This window comes from Gasterosteus aculeatus, chromosome 10 (assembly GCF_964276395.1).
Source record: "Gasterosteus aculeatus chromosome 10, fGasAcu3.hap1.1, whole genome shotgun sequence".
NCBI classification, from domain to species: domain Eukaryota; kingdom Metazoa; phylum Chordata; class Actinopteri; order Perciformes; family Gasterosteidae; genus Gasterosteus; species Gasterosteus aculeatus.
This window is the reverse complement of record NC_135697.1, coordinates 11103019-11121490: the sequence shown is the minus strand read 5'-3', so window position 1 is coordinate 11121490 and position 18472 is coordinate 11103019. Positions and strand designations below refer to the sequence as shown.

The 18472-nt window shown below is 46.6% G+C and overlaps 1 protein-coding gene and 1 long non-coding RNA gene across 6 annotated transcripts; both read left to right on the top strand.

The window, feature by feature from the left end:
- The first annotated feature begins 977 nt into the window (after positions 1–977).
- cspg5b (chondroitin sulfate proteoglycan 5b) lies at positions 978–12119 on the top strand. Of its 4 annotated transcripts, none has more exons than XM_040188682.2 (7): positions 978–1521; positions 4951–5851; positions 6719–6907; positions 7025–7103; positions 7521–7583; positions 9242–9409; positions 10868–12119. In XM_040188682.2, the coding sequence occupies exons 1-7, from the start codon at positions 1440–1442 to the stop codon at positions 11492–11494; spliced, it is 2109 nt and encodes a 702-aa protein (XP_040044616.2). In that variant the 5' UTR covers positions 978–1439; the 3' UTR covers positions 11495–12119. The 4 variants fall into 4 exon arrangements, with proteins under 4 accessions (XP_040044616.2, XP_040044614.2, XP_040044617.2 ...); XM_040188680.2 differs by having other exon boundaries at positions 7025–7187; XM_040188683.2 differs by lacking the exon at positions 7521–7583.
- A 359-nt stretch (positions 12120–12478) lies between these two features.
- Positions 12479–14916, top strand: LOC120826417 (uncharacterized). 2 transcript variants are annotated; one of them, XR_013451023.1, is made up of 7 exons: positions 12550–12646; positions 13165–13228; positions 13367–13586; positions 13695–13948; positions 14039–14283; positions 14395–14554; positions 14699–14916. It is a non-coding gene; the product is annotated as an uncharacterized LOC120826417 (long non-coding RNA). The 2 variants fall into 2 exon arrangements; XR_013451022.1 differs by lacking the exon at positions 13165–13228 and having other exon boundaries at positions 12479–12646.
- The last annotated feature ends 3556 nt before the right edge of the window (positions 14917–18472 follow it).

The following is an 18472-nucleotide window of genomic DNA, read 5'->3' as shown; positions in this document are numbered from 1 at the left end:
ATCACACACACACTCTCTCTCTCTCTTCCCCTCTTGTGGCTGTCCCTCGCTCTACCTTCCCCACTCTGTCACTCTGCCAGGTTCTTCGTGAGTTGGGATTTCAGATGCAGGGCTGCTGGGGGTTTTTTGGACGACGAGGGACAGCGGAACGCAGAGGCTAATATCCATTTACTCTGGATTCAATTAGCAATGTGTAAAACTGCATTTTTTTGCCCCAACAATGAACAGCATTTGGTAGTATTATGTCATTATATATTTGACATAATCCCATTTGGGAGGAGGCTGGATAGTCAGCTCTCCACAGGCTGTTGGTTTGTGACGGCATACAGGATAACAGATACGTTGGGAAATGGATTAGTGTCACAGAGGAGTGATTAGATAAATGTATTTGAAACTAATTATGACATTTAGAGAAAGAGTGAAATCAAGTGGTGCAAAGGCGGAGAGAGAAAATATGTTTATCATTGTCTTGAGCGAAGGGGGGGACGCAGAATTGCAGATGGAAAATGAGAGTCAGCTTATTAAACTGTTGAGGGCAGGTGAAATGGGGGGGACTTTATTTAGTGATCAGGGTGTGTGTGTGTGTGTGTGTGTGTGATACACATGCTCTTGTCTTGTATGTCAGAATATAGAGGATTACCCACCCACTGTGCACACGCACACCCCTCTGACCAAAGGCAACATGCACCCAAATAACCCCCTCATATACACCCCCCATAAAAAAGAGAGGCGCGCACACACACACACACACACACACACACACACACACACACACACACACACACACACACACACACACATTAGCTGTGATGGAAATGGAGCATATTGACTGCTGCTTAAATCCCCCATTCAGCCCAACATTACCAACACGCGCTTTACATGTACAGTGCGTGTGTGTGTGCGGGCACTTTGACACGCAACTAGCATTGCTGTGCGCCGCGCCGTGCAGCCAGGGGGACATGGGGACAGGGGGACACGGGGACAGGCTTATCGGATCGCACAGAGACACGCACGCAGCGACAAAGCCGGCTCATTAAAAACCTCGTCTGCAGACCCTCCGCCGGCGGCGCGCACTACTACTACTACTATAGCCCCCCCCCCCCCCTCCTCCTCCCCGCCCCGCCCCCAAAACGCGCTAAAGGTGTGGAGGAGACGGCTTCTGCGCGGTATAATGGAACCGAGCCCAAGCCGTTAAACGGTTTAGAGAGAGACAGCGAGACAGACACACGAACACAGCTGCTGTGAGGGGAGGTTAACGGCGAAATGGCGCAAACGGGTAGGATCTGAACTTTAGGGTGGTGGTGGTGGGGGCCAGAGGGCAGGTGGGGGCGGTGGGGATCCTCCGTTGAGGTTTATCGTGCAGCCCCCGCAATCTGACCGGCGAGACGAGGAACGGGATCCCCGCTTTGCATCGGCGCGTCAACGAGGTGGCCCACGGCATGGCGTGCGGTGACAGTCGCTCGGGCACCTGGCAGGTGCTGCTGACCGTCTCGCTGGTCCTCATCCCGCTGTCTGCGCACGGTAAGTCCACCGCGCGGAGTCCCACCCTGTCCGCGCGCTTCTGCGAGCAACTGCGCGCACCACGTGCGGGATTCGGATTGCACCTGCGTTGGCACAGGGTGTGGAACAAATGACAACTGTCCATGTTGGACATGCCGCAATGGGGATCATAAACGTGTGCGTTGATGCTTAATGGGCTCGCTATTCAAATCACCGTGCACGCGGGGATTGGTGGGCTGATTTAGAATTACTTGCAGTAAGGACGCAGATAGCATGTTTGACATTTTTAAAATCTTTTTTTAATAATAGAAATTTTCCTCATTTTGTTGCACTACAATTGCATTTAAAAGACTGTCAACCGACAGAGGTGCTGACGTATTCAATTGCGTGATCTGATATTGTCTGCCCGCATATTTGGTCAGAGCTGCTGCATCGATCATTAGTGACACTTGAACCCCGCAGAGAGAAAAAAACAAAACATCACCCTCCTCGACTAACATGCAAAAGGTAACCGACTTGTTAAGCTGCAATCCTGCAATTCCCAAAAAAGGAACATCTGGATGAGAGAGAGAGAGGGAGAGGGGGGGAGAGGGAGCGAGAGACCGCAGTCTCGCGCTGGGTGTCCAGACAAAGACGGGATTAGGTGCAAAAGTGGCAAAAAAAAATAAAAAATGATCACCACCGCTGCCCAGCAACAGGGTGGCTCGTGCACGCGCAGGTTCGCCGGGGTTCACGTGGGCACGCGCTCCCACTGTTGCCCCCCCCCCCCTCCCCCTCGCCGCCCTCGATGTGTAACCAGGCGTTACCACTGTGACATATTGACCGGTGTAATGCGCCGGCAATGCTTTAAATCACAGAGGCCACGCGGCTGTGCCATTACAAGTATTCACTTTTCTGTCCGGGTTGAATATGGACGTTTAATGACAATAGAACGAGCATGAAATGGAAAACCACAGCAGACACAATGGAAAATTCCTACAAAAGGTTTATTTCAATTCAATATTTTGCTTAAAATGTGAGGATATGAATGTGATGACCGTTTTCCGGTCATCACAACTTCTAAGGGCATGAAGAAAAGCAGCATTTACCCCCAAAAATGGTTGCAGATTAGTCAGGTAATTAATTAATCAACTAATCATTTCAGCTTTACGTAAAAACCAATAAGTCCATCCAGGGAAACGCACAGACACAGATTGTCCTGGTCGTAATATGGATGAAATCCAGGCACCGGGGCTCAGAGCGGGTGCATACTGTGAGGTCCATCTGCCTCGCAGCCCCAGAAAGCTCACCATAAGTCACATTAGATCAGATCATCATCATCATCGCCCTCACTCCTTTCTATCCACAATCGCACACACACACACACACACACACGCTCACACACACTGCAGGCATGAATATAATGGCCGCTTTTTGTCGGTTGACAAATCCATGATTGGTGTTCATTTAGATTCCTTGTGTATTAACTGCAACCTAAATCTGAATGCTGACTGAATATGACGGCGTGGATGTGTAGTCACAAGTTGTGTCTCCATCCAGCAACAGCAGGCAGTTCACTAATCAATATTTGTAACTGTCTTGCTGGCTAGATGAAAAGGCTCATGGGAATCAGCCCTCGAGCCAATCACAGCGACTGCAGGTATAAAATGTCCTCTTGGTGACATTCTCAGTGTGATGCCGGAGGCGAAGGGCGGTTAGAAAAAAAGGCGTAGCAGCGTGTGTGTGTGTGTGTGTGTGTGTGTGTGTGTGTGTGCGCTTGAGTTACGCTTCATGTTGCTCTTGTAATCGCCAAAAGACTGACCGCTCCTTACATGGTGCTGGAAGTCTCAATAGGGAACAAATTGGCAGATTGAACCTCTAAATGAAATTGGAGTCAGTCTTAATCAGTTTTAACTGGTGGAGCAAGTCCAGCTCGTTCACAAACTGTGAAGCGTTCAAGTTCATTCCCACCTCTGGTCTTTCCCAGAAGCGGAGTTGGCATATAACACTTGCTGGCTGGCTGATTGATTGAAAAACAAGAGACAGAGCGAGAGCACCAACACTGGATTCTCTGTTTCCACTGCAGCTCCCTCGCCCCACTCTTCCATTCAACATGGCACCCCTTTACATCTCACCATGGCAACTGCAGTGTGCGTCTCAGTGTGTGTGTGTGTGTGTGTGTGTGTGTGTGTGAGGTGAATCTCACAGTTCCTCCGCCGCGACTAGTCTGCGTGACTCAAGGCACGTTCAGATGGTTTTGCTATTAGCCGTGAATGAAGTGCCAGACACTGAAGGCAGTGATCTCCAAGGACACAGCGATGTCCGGGTGGCAGTGGGAGAGAAGACGTCCAGCCAAGTATTTTGTCCCCAGAACCAGAAATTAGCATCGCTCTGAATGTTTTTGTTCATTTAAAATCTCTCGTTTTTAAAACCTCCCTGTCCGCTGTCTTTTTCTATCCGTGTCTCTTCCCTTTTTTCTTGTGTGCATCTTTCACGCGAGATTGCCAAGGGCAGGAGAAGTGTCTGACCAGTCGGCCTCTAACCCATTGCTTTAAATCCTAATCTAATCCTGACCCGCGCTCCATCAACGGAGCACATTAGTCAGTCACTCAAGGGGCTTAATCCTACATCACTGCAGTCTGATCACGCCACAGCCTTTGTTCTTATTTCCTTGACAATTAATCACTTAGCTCTCAAACCGCAGCAGGTTTGTTTGCAGGGCTGCACGTTACAACAAATCAAATTTTTAATGAAAACACGCTTTGTGCACATATTTGTATTGCACTGCGTGTTGTCAAATTCAGGGGAATTTACGGTGGCGTATGTTGTGACTCGACCGTGCTGGCTTTTTAAACCTGATACAGCCTTAAGGCATCTCTACTATAACCGTAGGGACCCTTTTAAATTATTAACGTTTCATCCTTGAGCCATAGTGTTTATCCAACAAAACACAGTCACCTTGGGACTCGCTCCAATTAAAAAATAGGAACAGTTTTTCATATATATTCATAGATACATGCTAGGAGAATATAACACAAACCCGCACAGTGCTCTAACGCTGATGATGCCAACAAGATTATGTCAAAGGAAAGTGAGCCAATTATTTAAACGTCAGGGTCAGTTTACCGGTCACGTGGGGCACCACAGAAACGCCGTTTTATGCACTGGTTCATCATTTTGGTTACAGTTAGATGAGAAGTTTCATACCACGGCTATCAATGTTCGAGGAAGCGACAAAATTTATATTCCATAATGTACATCACTACCATAACGAGGTAGGTGTGAACAAGGGAGAAAAGGTGGTAATATAAACTTGATTGAGATGAGTTGTGGGAAGCATTAGAATGTGTTTTTGCAACATGGTTGACACATCATCCTCTCATTGGGATACTTTTTGGTTCAATCGGAGTCCCTCAACATTAAATTACCGGCCTGCTTCTTAAATTCCCTTTTTGTGTGTCTGACTGACAGGGAGGCATTCACTGATAAGGCATCATCATCACCACCACAACCAATCATCTTTGAGCAAGGAGGCCCTGAACACCAGGATGGTGCTCAGTGACGACTCGGCTGAGAGGGACCACCTGATTGGCGCGGGGCTCGGGGCCAAACTCCCACTCGGCTCCACCAGACATCACCATAAACATGCCCACCTAGACGTTGAAGAGGAGGACTCACCTGTGGGGGAGCTCACAGCCGGAGGGGCGGGTCCAGACCAGCCCGGAAACCCCATGTCTGATGACGTCATCACCGTCGAGTTTCACAGCCCTGCGCCTGATATTGCGCCCTCTGATGTCGCCCTGAATTGGGCCAAAGCTCCCAAAGCCCAAAAACAAAAAGATGGAAAACCAACAGAATGGACTCTTTCAGACTTTTACGACTACCCGTCCCCTGACGACGAACTCTCGGCGCTGGACGCGACTCCAGAACTTGAGGACACGCCTTCATTCCCACTTGAAATGGAGGACGAAAATCCACTCCTGGCTGGTGCTCCTGCCGCCCCTGCTGCCCCAGCTGCCCCTGATGCCTCTGCTGCCCCTGCCGCTCCTGCCGCCCCTGCCGCCCCTGCTGCCCCTGCCGCTCCTGCCGCCCCTGCTGCCCCTGCTGCCCCTGCTGCTCCAGCCGCTCCTGTCGCTCCTGCCAACAGGAGGCCTAACATGGACAGCGGGTCCTTCCTACCAGCTACTCTCATGCCCGGGATGGAGATAGCGGACGGGTTCGGCTTTGCTGGCGCCATGGGGGCCGACGGCTGCAGACTAGGCTTTGTGCGCTCTGGACCTGGGGTTTGTGTGTCTGAGTGTGACAGCCAACCCAATTTCTGCTTCAACGGAGGAGTTTGCACTGTGGTGGCGGGAATGGGAGCCTTCTGCAGGTCAAAACAATTTTGATTTTCTAATTTAACCAACCATTCTTTTTTTTTCTTTTTTTTTTTCTGACAAAGATTACACTTCTTTCTTCGTCCCTCCTCATAGCGGTAATGGTACTGTTCAGTATGTGAGTGGCAGCAAGGGTGTTGGGGGGGGGGCTGTAAGGCGCAAGAACATTGCTCATTTTAATTGTCTCCTCGGTATGATTTCCAGTATGTTCCCCATCCAACACAAAAGACAATATTTAGGACACTCCAGACAAGCGTACAGACACTGAAAACACAGACACACACATAGATGCTTGGCTTAATGCGTCGTGTGGGTTCAAGAAGATCACAGCAGGGTCGCCGAAGGATTAGATTTACACATGAAGAATAAGGACAATACAGGTCAGGGAGGGACACACAAACACACACACACACACACACACCACGCCTTGCTTGCACCATCTGTTCTATCCGGTGGACCCAGTGTAAGCTTGGAGGTAGACTTGCTCATCTCAAATACCCACACACACGTTTATTCGGACTACGTTCAAACATTTGCATGCAATTGCAGACAGTTAAAAGAATATGGGAAATACGCGCACACACACATGCACGCACATGCATGCACGCTGATCGTTTGAGCTTATTAAAGGCTCGGCTGCAGGTCAAATCCCTGCTTTGCTGGACAGACCTCAAACCATTATGCATCATTAGTACAATATACACTCTTTACCCGGCTTACATGCTGTGGCTATAAATATGGGAAATACGGTCGTTCAGTGGGTTTAAACGTCTGCTGTGTTTTAAATAGCAAGAAGCAGCGAGGGATGTTTTTTTAATGACGCTTTTCTGATGGTTTCCTTGTTTGTGTTGCCTCACATCCAGGTGCAATGTCCAGGACTACATCTGGAACAAGGGCACGCGCTGTGATTGGGCGGTCACTGAGTTCCAGGTGATGTGTGCGGTGGTGGGCGTGGCCTCCCTGGTGGTCATCTTCCTCTTCATGATCATCGTATTCTTTGCCAAGAGTCTGCACCGCCTCAAGAGTGAGAATATACGCCTTCGCAAACGCAGGTGTGTGTGTGTGTGTGTGTGTGATGTACAAGGGGATTTAACCCCGGTTTCACACTGTGCAAAGCAACGCAACTAAATATTTTTGTCACACACCGCTCTACCTTTTGCCTCCTGCAGTAAGTACCGCCTACAGAGCAGCGAGCCTCAGACAGACGGCCTCTCCGTTTCCACAACAGCCGACGGCTCGCAGCCAAACGTAAGAAAACTGTGCGACACCCCTCCGATCGCTCCGCAAGCTCACACTCACAACCTGGCGTACTATGACAACATTATCTGTCAGGTACGCCACAACTTTCCTCTTCTCCTTCCATTCAATCTCTTTTGTTCATGTGTATGACTTTCCACGCTGTCCTTTCTTCGTCCATCCTGTGTGTTCTCCATCTGTTTTCCTCTTTGTTCATGATGTCGACTCCTCTGCTTTCGCTCTGCCCGCAATTTGATTTTTGTATCTGTCTTTCTGTCTCTATTCACTGCCATGTATCTGTTCCTGCAGACAGTTCTCACACCAGCTAACTGTAGCTCGTAACGTCTGTGTAACGTGTGCTGCTAAATGGGATTCCCACCTACAATTTCAATTGTCTAGTTTGTGTGTGTTTAATGCTGTCCCCATCAGAGGCCATCAACAACCAGCTATACCTGGGAATGTAAACCCAGAAACTCTTATAATCACTTCAAGGTAAGCACAGTGGAAATCCCCACATTGCGCTACGGCAATTTCCCTCCCTGGCTTTGCTGTGACCCCCACTGTGCAGCTGCTAGACGCCACCTCTGGCCCTCCATTCAGGCCCCCGCCCCCGCAAACTCTCTCGGCAGCTGATCTCGTATCAGCTGCATTCCAGGAACTCTGTAGGTAGAAATGATTGATCACCCCCGCGCAAAGCATCCTGCAAATAGGTGTTAAGCCGTGTGATTAAATAGCTAGCTCCCGCATACTTACCTGTGCCTTCGCAGCTTCCTGGAGAAGCTTTATGGGAAAGATCGGCCTCCATTTTGTTTTAACTGCCGGCTTCACTCTTGTACCGATTAAGTTCAGTCAGCCATTTCAAGGTCCCTGTGTTGCAGGTTTCCCCTTTTCCTCTAGCAAAGGTTGTGCATGTTGTGCTTCTCTACAGTTATATTCAGCACATTCATTCATGCATTCATTTCAATCCATGTTTGTGTGTTCGTGGGGTTTTGTGCCCATTGGTGTTGTGTTCAACGATCGCTTAGTAACTGGGTTACTAAACCAACAAAATATGTAGGTTTACTGATGCTTGCTTATATTCTGAACCTCAATAAACAATAGAAAATCTTGTTAACAGAGGCTGATGAACAGAGATTATCCACGGGCAGTGAATAATATCATAACAGAACATTTGGCTCCCAGAACTTTAAGCTTTTTGAACTAGTTGTGTGTAATGTGAAAGGCCGTTTAGCGACTTTTGTCCAGCAGTAGCCAGTGGGGCCAATCGATGGTGCCCTACTTACGGCCTGCTGTCCCCACGACCTTCAGATGTCAGTGACATGCCAATCAATCGATGGCTTGGTAATTTACAAGCCCACACATGCAGACGTACACAATAGTTTTGTTGTCATTGACAAACACAGCTTTTTAAATGATTATAGCATGCAAACACAAGCGCAGGCAGATGGATTTTAAAAACTTGTGTATTAATTTGCAGTCCATTAGCGATACCTGGCTGGCCTAAATTAAGTGAACAAATTGTAATTTGCTTTTTTAATAAAAACCCGTAATCTCCGAGCTCGGCTGGCATTTCAGTGCAGTGGTTATGCACTTATGTGTGTCTGTGACTTCGGGACGCTCTGAATGTCAGGTCAGAGGCTAAAAAGCTTGGGCAGACACTTTGTCTGCAATGCAGCTTTTTAAATGTCAGCGGTGGGATTGCTTTTTTTTTCATGCTGAGCTGAATACAAGTACACGAATACAGTATCAGTATCAGTCCATAGAGTGACCCGTATCAGCTTAGTAACGATCATAAGAGCTTAAAGAAACCCAACATGACACTTGCCCCTTCTATTCTACTATTATCGGGGGAGAGCGCAGCCAGCTTATTATTTTCTGCTGTTCCCTTTTAAATGATCTCCTCATCCAGTGAATTGGATATTTCAAGAAATGTTACCCAGTTCATTCAAATGATGTGTAATTCACATCTTATCTACAAAAGATATCTATTAACAAAGCATGTGAGGCTCCACCCAGACTCTGTCAGGTGCAACCACACCAAAAATTTTTAACTTTGTCTTATGCGTCCTGCGCGTGTGTGTGTGTATTCAGGTGTGTTTGTACATAAAACTGATGGTATGTTTTAAAAAGGTAATAAACTCCCCCCACAGGATGATCCTCAGAAGCAGGAATACCCAGCCAAGCCCCCACAAGCCAAGGAAGAGGGGTCAATGAATATCCTCAACTCGCATTCCCCCAAACACGAGAACAACCGCCCGACCTCCGTCGCCCACGACCACGGCCACCACACCCCTAACAACACTGAGGAGAACGCCGAGGTAAACTCGCTCCAGAACAACCTGGTATAACATCACCGGATGCCACGGTGCGCTGTTGGAGAACCAGAGCAAACCCATTTAACGAGCACACAAACTAGAGAAAATTGTTATGTAATGTTGCAAAGTGCATATTGCGTATTTTTAACAGTCCAATCGGGCCTAATGTCAAAAGCAAGCACCACACACTTGAGAAGCACAACAGTCCTGTTTACAAGGCTGCCATGGCGATGCCGATCAGATAGTGGCACCTCCCTTCTTTCCTCTATTGCCTCTTAAGCTGGACTAAAATCTCTGGCTTGGACCAATTAATGACTTACTTTCCTCTCAACTGATGCCCTGCCTTGGTCTTTGGCCAACGAACTCTCGCTCCTTCATTGTCTCCTCTCCTGTTCCCAACCCCCCCCCCGCCTCTGCCTCCCTCGCCTTACTCTCCCTCTCTGCCCGCATGCATTGTTGTTATTGACAAAGTGTCTGACGTAAAACGTAATATTTGCAAAAAAAAGTAAGTGGAAATCAAGTGAATCTGTATTTGCGGAACATTCATGTTTGACATTACTAATAAGTGGATTTGTCTAGATTACATGAGGTAAAAATAATTGCTTGGAGTTGATATTTGAACTTATATTACACACGCTGTGTCTTGGTTTTCAATGTGATTTATAATACTTTAATGTACTTGAGGTTCTTTTGTACTTTTGGGGGTATGGAGAATTATAGTTCACAGTTGTTGGAATAAATCTTTTTAATTTTATCCAGCTCGTCCCTGTGTGTTGCTCTGAGCTCTACTTTCCTTCTTGTTCTCTCTCTTTCTTTGCATGTCTGCTCATCATGAAGCTAACTACTGCCTAAAACTGCTCCCCTGCTAACAACAACTGACTGCACTGCTGACCCTGCTTTTGTGTTACCGCTTAGGCCGCCGGCAGATTGCACCACACAAACTATGGTTACTGTGTTCCAATTCAGCACCACGGACAGCTCTCCAAATTGAATGGAAGCCACCACAGAAATACACCCCTTTTTTTAATCCTCCCTCTCAGAACATTAATATTTTAAGCTGGATTTTTCCTTAAAACCCCTGTATTGTTGTTGGGGAAAAGCATGACGACATTTTACATTCGGTGCAGACCAACAAAGAGAGTTAGTTGTAGTTTGAGTTTTGACTTACATTCATTCATTGACTACAAAAAAAGACTCCAAGTGAACGCGTGTTGCTCCATTTTCTGTATGTGTAAATAGTCACGTATTGTTGTTTTTAACTTAAAAGGTGATGACGTGTTAATGTCGTTTATCCAGAAAGTGGCCATGAAATCAGTTGTTACCAAGATCATGTGTCTGTGCCCGGGGGTTTGTTGTCTCATAATTCATCCATGCCTATATATTTCTTTCTATTTTATTTTATTTCTTCATTCTGGCCTTCTACATTTTTCCACCCTTCTACTTTCCATATTTCAACATCAGGATGGAGTCACCATCGGCCTGGAAGTGCTCCTCCCCAAAGAGGCCAAGCTCCACTCCGAGACCAGCTCGCCTCTACAGTACGACGTCTTCCTGTACAAGGTTGCCAACAACGGAGACTCCGCCCCTCCCAGCCAAGCGCCCAACGCTCACAGTGCCAACTCCTACTGCTCTCACCCAATACCTAAATCGCCCAAAACACCCAAGACGCCCAGGTCCGCCATGGTGCCTAAGTCGCCCAAATCCCCCAAGTGCACCAAGGACCGACCACCTAATAACAACGAACCCTCGCCCGGGAGGCGATGCTCACCTCGCCGTCACCCGTCACCCGGGCATCACTCTACTCCTGGTGGATATCCTTCCCCCACCTGCCGCTTGTCCTCCCATCACTCCCCCTCTAAATACCAATGCATGCCCACCTCCTCCTCCTCCACCACCCCACCTGAGTTACGCAGACCCAGAGGTCGGTTGCAATGCCCCGGCCCAGAGTGCTCTGGGACCGGGAGACAGTCCCGGAGTGGACACATTCGTCCATCACCCTCTACCCCTCACCTGACCCAACCTCCGCCATCTCCATCCAGGGTGAAGTACAGCCCGGTCAGCACCCGTTCTCTGCCACCACTCTCTTGACCTCTTTGAGCCTCATGTATTCACACACACACACACACACACACACATACACACACACACACACACACACACACACACACACACACATCCGTCCTAAACTAATCTGCTCAGCAACATGTCCATTGCGGCTCTAACTTTTTTATTAGTGATAAACATAGATTATCCATGCACCATATATATATCTGCACCCTGTCTCCTCATGCTCATAGCTAGTGGAGTATGTCAGCCGGCCTGCTCGAAGGAGCAAGAAAACTAAAACTCTGCATAAACCACACTCCCTAAAACTCAGACATGGATGCACTGAAATACACTTTCTCTCTCACACACACACACACACACACAAAACACTGCGTACTTGCTGCAGCAAAACATTCACATTTGTAAATAATAATAAAGCTCAGGGGGCCGCTCACACAGGCACAAAAATGAACCCCTACATGTGAACACGCTCTCCTAGCATGGTGCCAACGTCCCGACCGGTGAAAATGATGTTCATTAATAGCCTTAGTATTATCAAAGCTCTGTATACATCTTTTGCTATTCAATGTTAACAATTACGTCATGTTTTCACAGGCTTTTTTGTATGTTTTTCATGTTTCTAATCCTCAATAAATACACAAAACAACACGTGGTAGTGTGTTCTGAAGACGGGGAGAGCAAAGAGCAGGGAGGAAAAACGAGCACTAAAAGGGACAGCAGTGCTGAAACATGTAGTGGACAGGATGGACTGTGCTGCCGTCTTGTGGAATACAATAAAATAAAATATCAATGCAGTAAATCACAGAAATCCCATTTTAATGATCAGCGGCTGTCTACGGTGATTTTAAGAGGCAGCCGACGCGTGTCCGCGCAAAAGAAATGATCGACCACGTCTCACACATTTCGTAGCAATGACTAAAAAACTAAAATGCAACTAAACTGCAGCCCAGACCGCAGTCGGCTCAGGGGCGGATCCGCCGCCAGGTCGCCCGAATCTACAGCCTAAAGCCGGTGCTGGGGCACGCGCGCAGCGGATCCGCCCCGCCTCCTGGCCGCGCACATGAACGCGCCTTTTCCTTCGCTCGCTCAACCAGCGCAGGCAGGACGCGGGCCGCCCGCCATCAGGACCCACGCGACGGAGAATCGCCGACGACAAATTAAGCCCTTGATTTGGTGAGCGTTTTTTCTTTTTTTTTTTTTTAAGAGTGACATTTTCAAAACACGGTGTGTTCTTTTTAGGTCATAGAAAAAAACAATGAGGATTTCTAGAGGACGGTGGCCTAGAAGGACAAATGAAAACTTTTACCATGTTCTACCAAATGTTTGTTGAACGTTTCCTTTTTGTAGGAAATATTGTTTGTTTACTTTTTTAACGAAAAACCAGTGCCCCAAAAACCAGAGCCCCCCGCTTGCTTCCTGTGTTTCTTTCTCGTGTGCACTGTGCCGTGCGGAAGGGGGGTAGTAGAGTCGCATGCGGGTCTTCCCGTGTTGTTTGAGTTTACCGTACCTGCTATGCGCAGGTACACTTGTGCTGTGCGCGCGCAGTGGTGTAGTCATAACGTGCCTACATGTTTGGTGACAAATACCTCCAATTCCGCCTGACTACACTCACCTCCCGCATGGTGCAGTTTAGTTTGGTTTCGATTGTTTGGATTTAGAGATTGTCAATAAAAAGTATATATTCTGTAAAGCTGGTTCCAGCCACAGGAATCACTGTCACGTAGTCCCCACAAAGGGACCCCCGCTGCATCTTGGGTGAGCAGCATTATTACACACCTGTTTGGAGGGAAATGTTTTCACAGCAGCCTAAAAGACTAATTTGACAGTTTTAATGAAATGAATATATATCACACACAAATGTATATTGTATGGTATTTTTTTGTCTGGTTTTAGATAAAATGAAGAGAAAGACTGGGCCCGTCTCCAGCTCCACACTAAGACGGAGGGTCCGTCAAGATGTTGAAAAAAGACTGGAACAAATTAGGGAGGACTGTACATTTTTAGGTAATTACTTGGAGGCAAGGCAAAGGACGAATAACTATATGTCTTCCGACACATCTGATCAAGAGTCTGAAGAAGAGGCAATTCCTCTGAAGAGAGCGCCAATGACAGTGTGAGTAAATACATATACGTTTTAAATTTTCTTTTGAGCATGTTTACCTTAATTTTTTTTTTAAAGCATCCTTCAGGGTTATATTATGACAAATGATTATTTTTCTAGCCCCCTTCATAGCCATTTTGTTGGGGACTACGATGATGATGACGACGCCAAGAAGAAGGAAAATACCTGTAAAAGAGACAGAGGTTCAACCACTATAGGGACAGTTCTCCCTATTGCTGCACCTCTTTCATGTACTCCATCAGATGTGCAATATGAAAGTGGACGACCAGCAGAAGAAACGCCGTCTACAAGCAGCCGTTGTGGACCAACTGGCCAAGGAGGATGGCGTGGATCCGAGGGTTTTGCCTGCTGTGGTAAGCACAATGTTTAGTGCTTAAAGTGCAATCTTTCTTAATCAGGCGTCCCCTTACTTCTTTAACCAAATTCTAATGTTGTGTTAACAGCGGCTCAAATTCATATGCTGGGTGTAATGGAGAACATCAAACAGCAGCTAGATCAAGTGAAACAGCAGCAAGACCAATTGCTGGCAAGATTTGACCATCTTATTCACAATAAGCAACAGACAACTGGCCCTGAGGTTGAGTGGAGTGAAGACCCGGTTCGGTTTCCACTGAGCACAGTGGAGGAAGTTTCTCTTTTTGAGGCACGGCTCAATGATCCCTCCAACTTTCAGCTGCAGAAGAGTGTGGTGAGTTTTGTTTTTATAAGATAATGCCCTGTTTGATGGAAATGTTTTGTTTAACCATTCTGTAAAATATCAGATATAATGGTGTTTTTTATTTTTATTATGCGTTTTTAGATTTCCTCCCTGGCAACCATCGGCGGATATGACATAAAACGGGTTACATGGAACATCCTCGCCCGCATGTTCAGCGATGATGTTGGTAAGAGCATCAACTGGAAAGGGGTGAATGGGAAAAAGGCCTTCAGCCAGATGACATCAAAGACGCTGCTCCTGCGTAAGTAACTAACTGATAAACAATGTGAAATCACCCAGCGGTCTTCAAATTTGCATGTTTCCCAGACGTCCTTCCTTTTCTAGCTTTTAAACGTGCATGTGTGCTACGTGTGTGATTTTGTACAATCCACTTGTGTCATTACAGATGCCGTCAGAAAGAATCGCTCGACACGTGACGCCACAGACGATGACATTCTCAAACATGCCATTCGGTGGTTCAACCTGGCAGCAGACCGCGGCACCTCCCGGAGGCGCGCCACTACCAACGCTCCACTCACTGACCAAAAATAAATGTGTGTTGTGTACAAATCTTAAAATCCATGTAGATCTTTTTTTTTTTAAATAAAACCTTTTTGATTTTTATGGTTGCATTATTCTTCCATTTGAAGCATATTAAATGATCTGATCTGAGATATTTCTGGGGTTAGTTTGAAGTAATGGATCCGCTTTGTGGACTGATCCAAATCAAATCCGGGCTCCGTGTGACGGATCCGTTCCAGAGGCGATGATCCCTCCAGGGCGGATCTGGAGTTTGTTTGCAGTCTAGGATTCATCCTTTATTTTGTCTGAAAGGAGAATGCAAAGAGTAGAGTAAGCTAGAGTAACACATCACCTAAAAAGACTGCACGTATCCCTCACGGCGTATTGATCTAGTTCATGCATTGATTCCCTTTGCATCCTCTTAAAGTTTCCACTGCATGTTTTCCTCATGTTACTGTATTATTTATAACGTGAAGGACAGTGCTTTTGTCTTTGCCGTTTAGGAATGAATCTGCTTACCTCTTGCAGAAGGCACTTATTTCTTTGGGCCATTCCAATTAAAACTGGACGCCCATTTCACGCAATGTGACGACCTCCGCAGTGGTTAACAGCTGCAGGCTGCAGCGGCTCAGCCAGCTTTTGTTCTCTTGACTGTTTCCTGGATTAAAAACACTGTGGTTCAGATGGACGGTGCAGGTGATGTTATCCTCCCTGCTGTGCTCACTCATCAGCAATGGGCTGTGTTGACATGAAAACGGTAATTGACAGGCTTTCAAGTTGAGTTTCCTATTCGTTAATGGACACTTGACGCCTCCGACGAGCCCTCCTGTCGTCCTCCACCTGCACGGTGCCTATGATGTGTCCTTGATATGTCCTTCTTTTTTTTTTTTTACTGTTGGAGTATCGAGAAATGCCTCTAGAGTTTTTACAAGGGCATAGAGGAGCCCAGTGGCTTTAATAAAGTTTCATTTTGGTCTGACATTGAAACTAAAATAACAATTACCTTTTTGGAAATCTTTTTTTTTTCTTTTGCTGCATGAAATCTGCATGTAATCTGAATAATAAAAGTAGCCACAGTAAGTGTGGAGAATACATTTATGACTTCATGTTTAATTGCAATAATAACTCATTTTCCAGACCTGTTTCTTTGTGACCAGCTGATGAGATACCTTTAAGGTACTTAATATGATCAACTTATATCAGAAAAAAAGAGGTTTGGTTACAACATATTTCTACCGTGGGACATTGCTTTGTACCTTATAGGTCAGAAACATCCTGCCTTGTTATAACATTTTGAGTAGCAGCGAAACCCAGGTTTGAATGGGAACGCTGTGCGGAGAGCAGATAAATCGAGGAATATGGCTCAATTACACGATTCATGCTTGGGCTGAGCCTTGCCCTGGGCTGCATTACTACTCTAAGACGTCACCTTGCACCACCTTCTCTCCGACTTGTCCCACTTTTCTGTGTCTGCGTGTTTGTGTGTGCATGCAGCTCCTGTACGAACCACAGAGGGGCGCCGTTGCCCTGCAGTCCAACACACACTGCTACTTTCCATTCAGACAGGGCCCCTGGTACTTGGAAACTGCTGATCTGCATCTTCATTTGCATTCACCCTCAGTCGACTGAGGGAATGTGGGCTGAATCGACATGATACTGTGATAATTGATACTGTTATCATGCAGATATCAGGGCAATCTATCATGATCTTTGGTGTTTAGAGCTCTGCAGGGGAGGAGATGAGAACTGTGGTAGTACACAGGTGTGTGTGTCTTTGTGTGTGTGTGTGTGTGTGTGTGTGTGTGTGCAGCTAATGCTGAGCTGGGTTGTTATATCTTTGCGTACTGCAGATGTGTGTGTGTGCTATAGGCCAACTGAATGTACTGCCTGCTGGTAGCTACATTACTGCGTCTTTAAGTGAGGCTGCAAAGTTTTTTTGCTGACCCAAAACAGATGTAATTTATCTTTCTCGCTATGTCCTCCCTTCCCTACCTCACACACACACACACACACACACACACACACACACACACACACAAACACACACACACACACACACACATCTCATAAGATGCCTACCTAGCAGATGGAGCTTTTTATAATTAGTGCAATTGCCTACCCACAAAATGCAGTTAATTGACTTCATTTTCATACAAATGCCAATTTTTTTTATCTAAATCTTGATTCATCTGTTCTTTTACTTGCAGAAGAAACAGGAACGTCAAAAATATTTTCTCTGTCTGCAGAATTCCATCAAATCTGGATGATCCGATTTTATTTGTCTGTCGCTCCTCTCAGTGAGTTAGTCCAAATGGTTTTCTATTGAGGAATGAGAGCTTCTGAACATCACTTTGTGTGCGTGCATAGTCGTGTGTCAAGGAGAAGTGTGCACTTTTATTGAAAATACATTTGTGTTCCTTTGTGTTTATCCGCTCACCACCATGTGTTTCACATACTTCCTACAAAATGACCAGAACTATCCTCATTGTTATCCAAGATCTACTGACAACACTAAGCTGGATGACATGTTCTTTTATTGCAGTGAACACGGGCTGTAGTATGTTTTCAGTCCATGCCACACACATGCTTCTGTAAATATCCCGAAACAAACCAAATATCTATTAATCCACTGCTGAAAACAGTTTCCAACTGATCTACTGTTTATTTCTGTTTGAGTGACGTTTATTCAATTTCTCTGGCAAATGCCAGGCAGGAGGAGCAGTCAACTCCACTCTATAAGTCTTCTCTCCCTCCTTCCACTCCTTTTCTCCTGCTTCTTCTCCTCTTTTTTTGGAGCGGTAACATCCCTCTCTCTTAACCCACCCCCTCCTGCAATTTCCCCCCCTGGCTTCCATATTGATTTACTTGGTATCCCGCCGTCACATTCTTGCGGTGAAGGTTTCCGGCTGAAAACCGATGACATTTACCTCCCAGTCACCACACGGCTCTTTATAAACCCCACAACACAGCGCACGTGCTTTTACAGCTCACGCTGCTGCTGTGAAAGGTAAAGGATGATTGCCGACATCCTGCACGGCCACTGGTGTAACGAACCGCCTTTCTGTATCCGACGGTTTCGGAAAGGCCTGAATGTTTTCGGTCAACAACTCCGTTGGTCTTTGTTTCCATACGTTGCCTTCTCCTCGTTCCCCATTCCAAAGCCTACTCCTACTTTCCTAATCCTCCATTGGCCCTTGTTACCATGGAGATGTCTCAGCGCCAACATTGGAGTTAAGAGTGAGACAATGAGACGCAATGAGGAATATGTTTTTCTAAGGTCAGATAAGTAGAGGCAAACGCACACACACACCACCTGCTGAGAGGGAAGTTGAGACCCAAAGGCTTGCACCCTGCCTTCACCCAGTGGTGCTGGAAGGAAGGAACCCAAATTTACCGAGGGAGGGGCTCGCCACAGCAGGACCACCGGCGGTGAGGCTTAAAGGGATGTGCGGTGATGGATGTGAAAATTACGAGCAGGGTTCTTCTCTTTTGTTTGACAAACCGCTCTTGTTGGATTACACTATAATAAAAGCATCCATTCAAATATCCGTGGAATCCCTTCATCTTCATCTGGTTTGGAGGAATGCATGTAAAATAGGATTTGAGGCTTCGCTGCCGTGATAGGAAGGAACGCTTATGCACATATGTACACGTTATG

Coding starts and splice junctions, on each gene's coding strand:
- cspg5b (XM_040188680.2), top strand. CDS start 1,440: ATGGCGTGCGGTGACAGTCGCTCGGGCACCTGGCAGGTGCTGCTGACC. Junction 5,852..6,718: donor GGAATGGGAGCCTTCTGCAG/GTCAAAACAATT, acceptor CCTCACATCCAG/GTGCAATGTCCAGGACTACA. Junction 7,584..9,241: donor ACTCTTATAATCACTTCAAG/GTAAGCACAGTG, acceptor CTCCCCCCACAG/GATGATCCTCAGAAGCAGGA.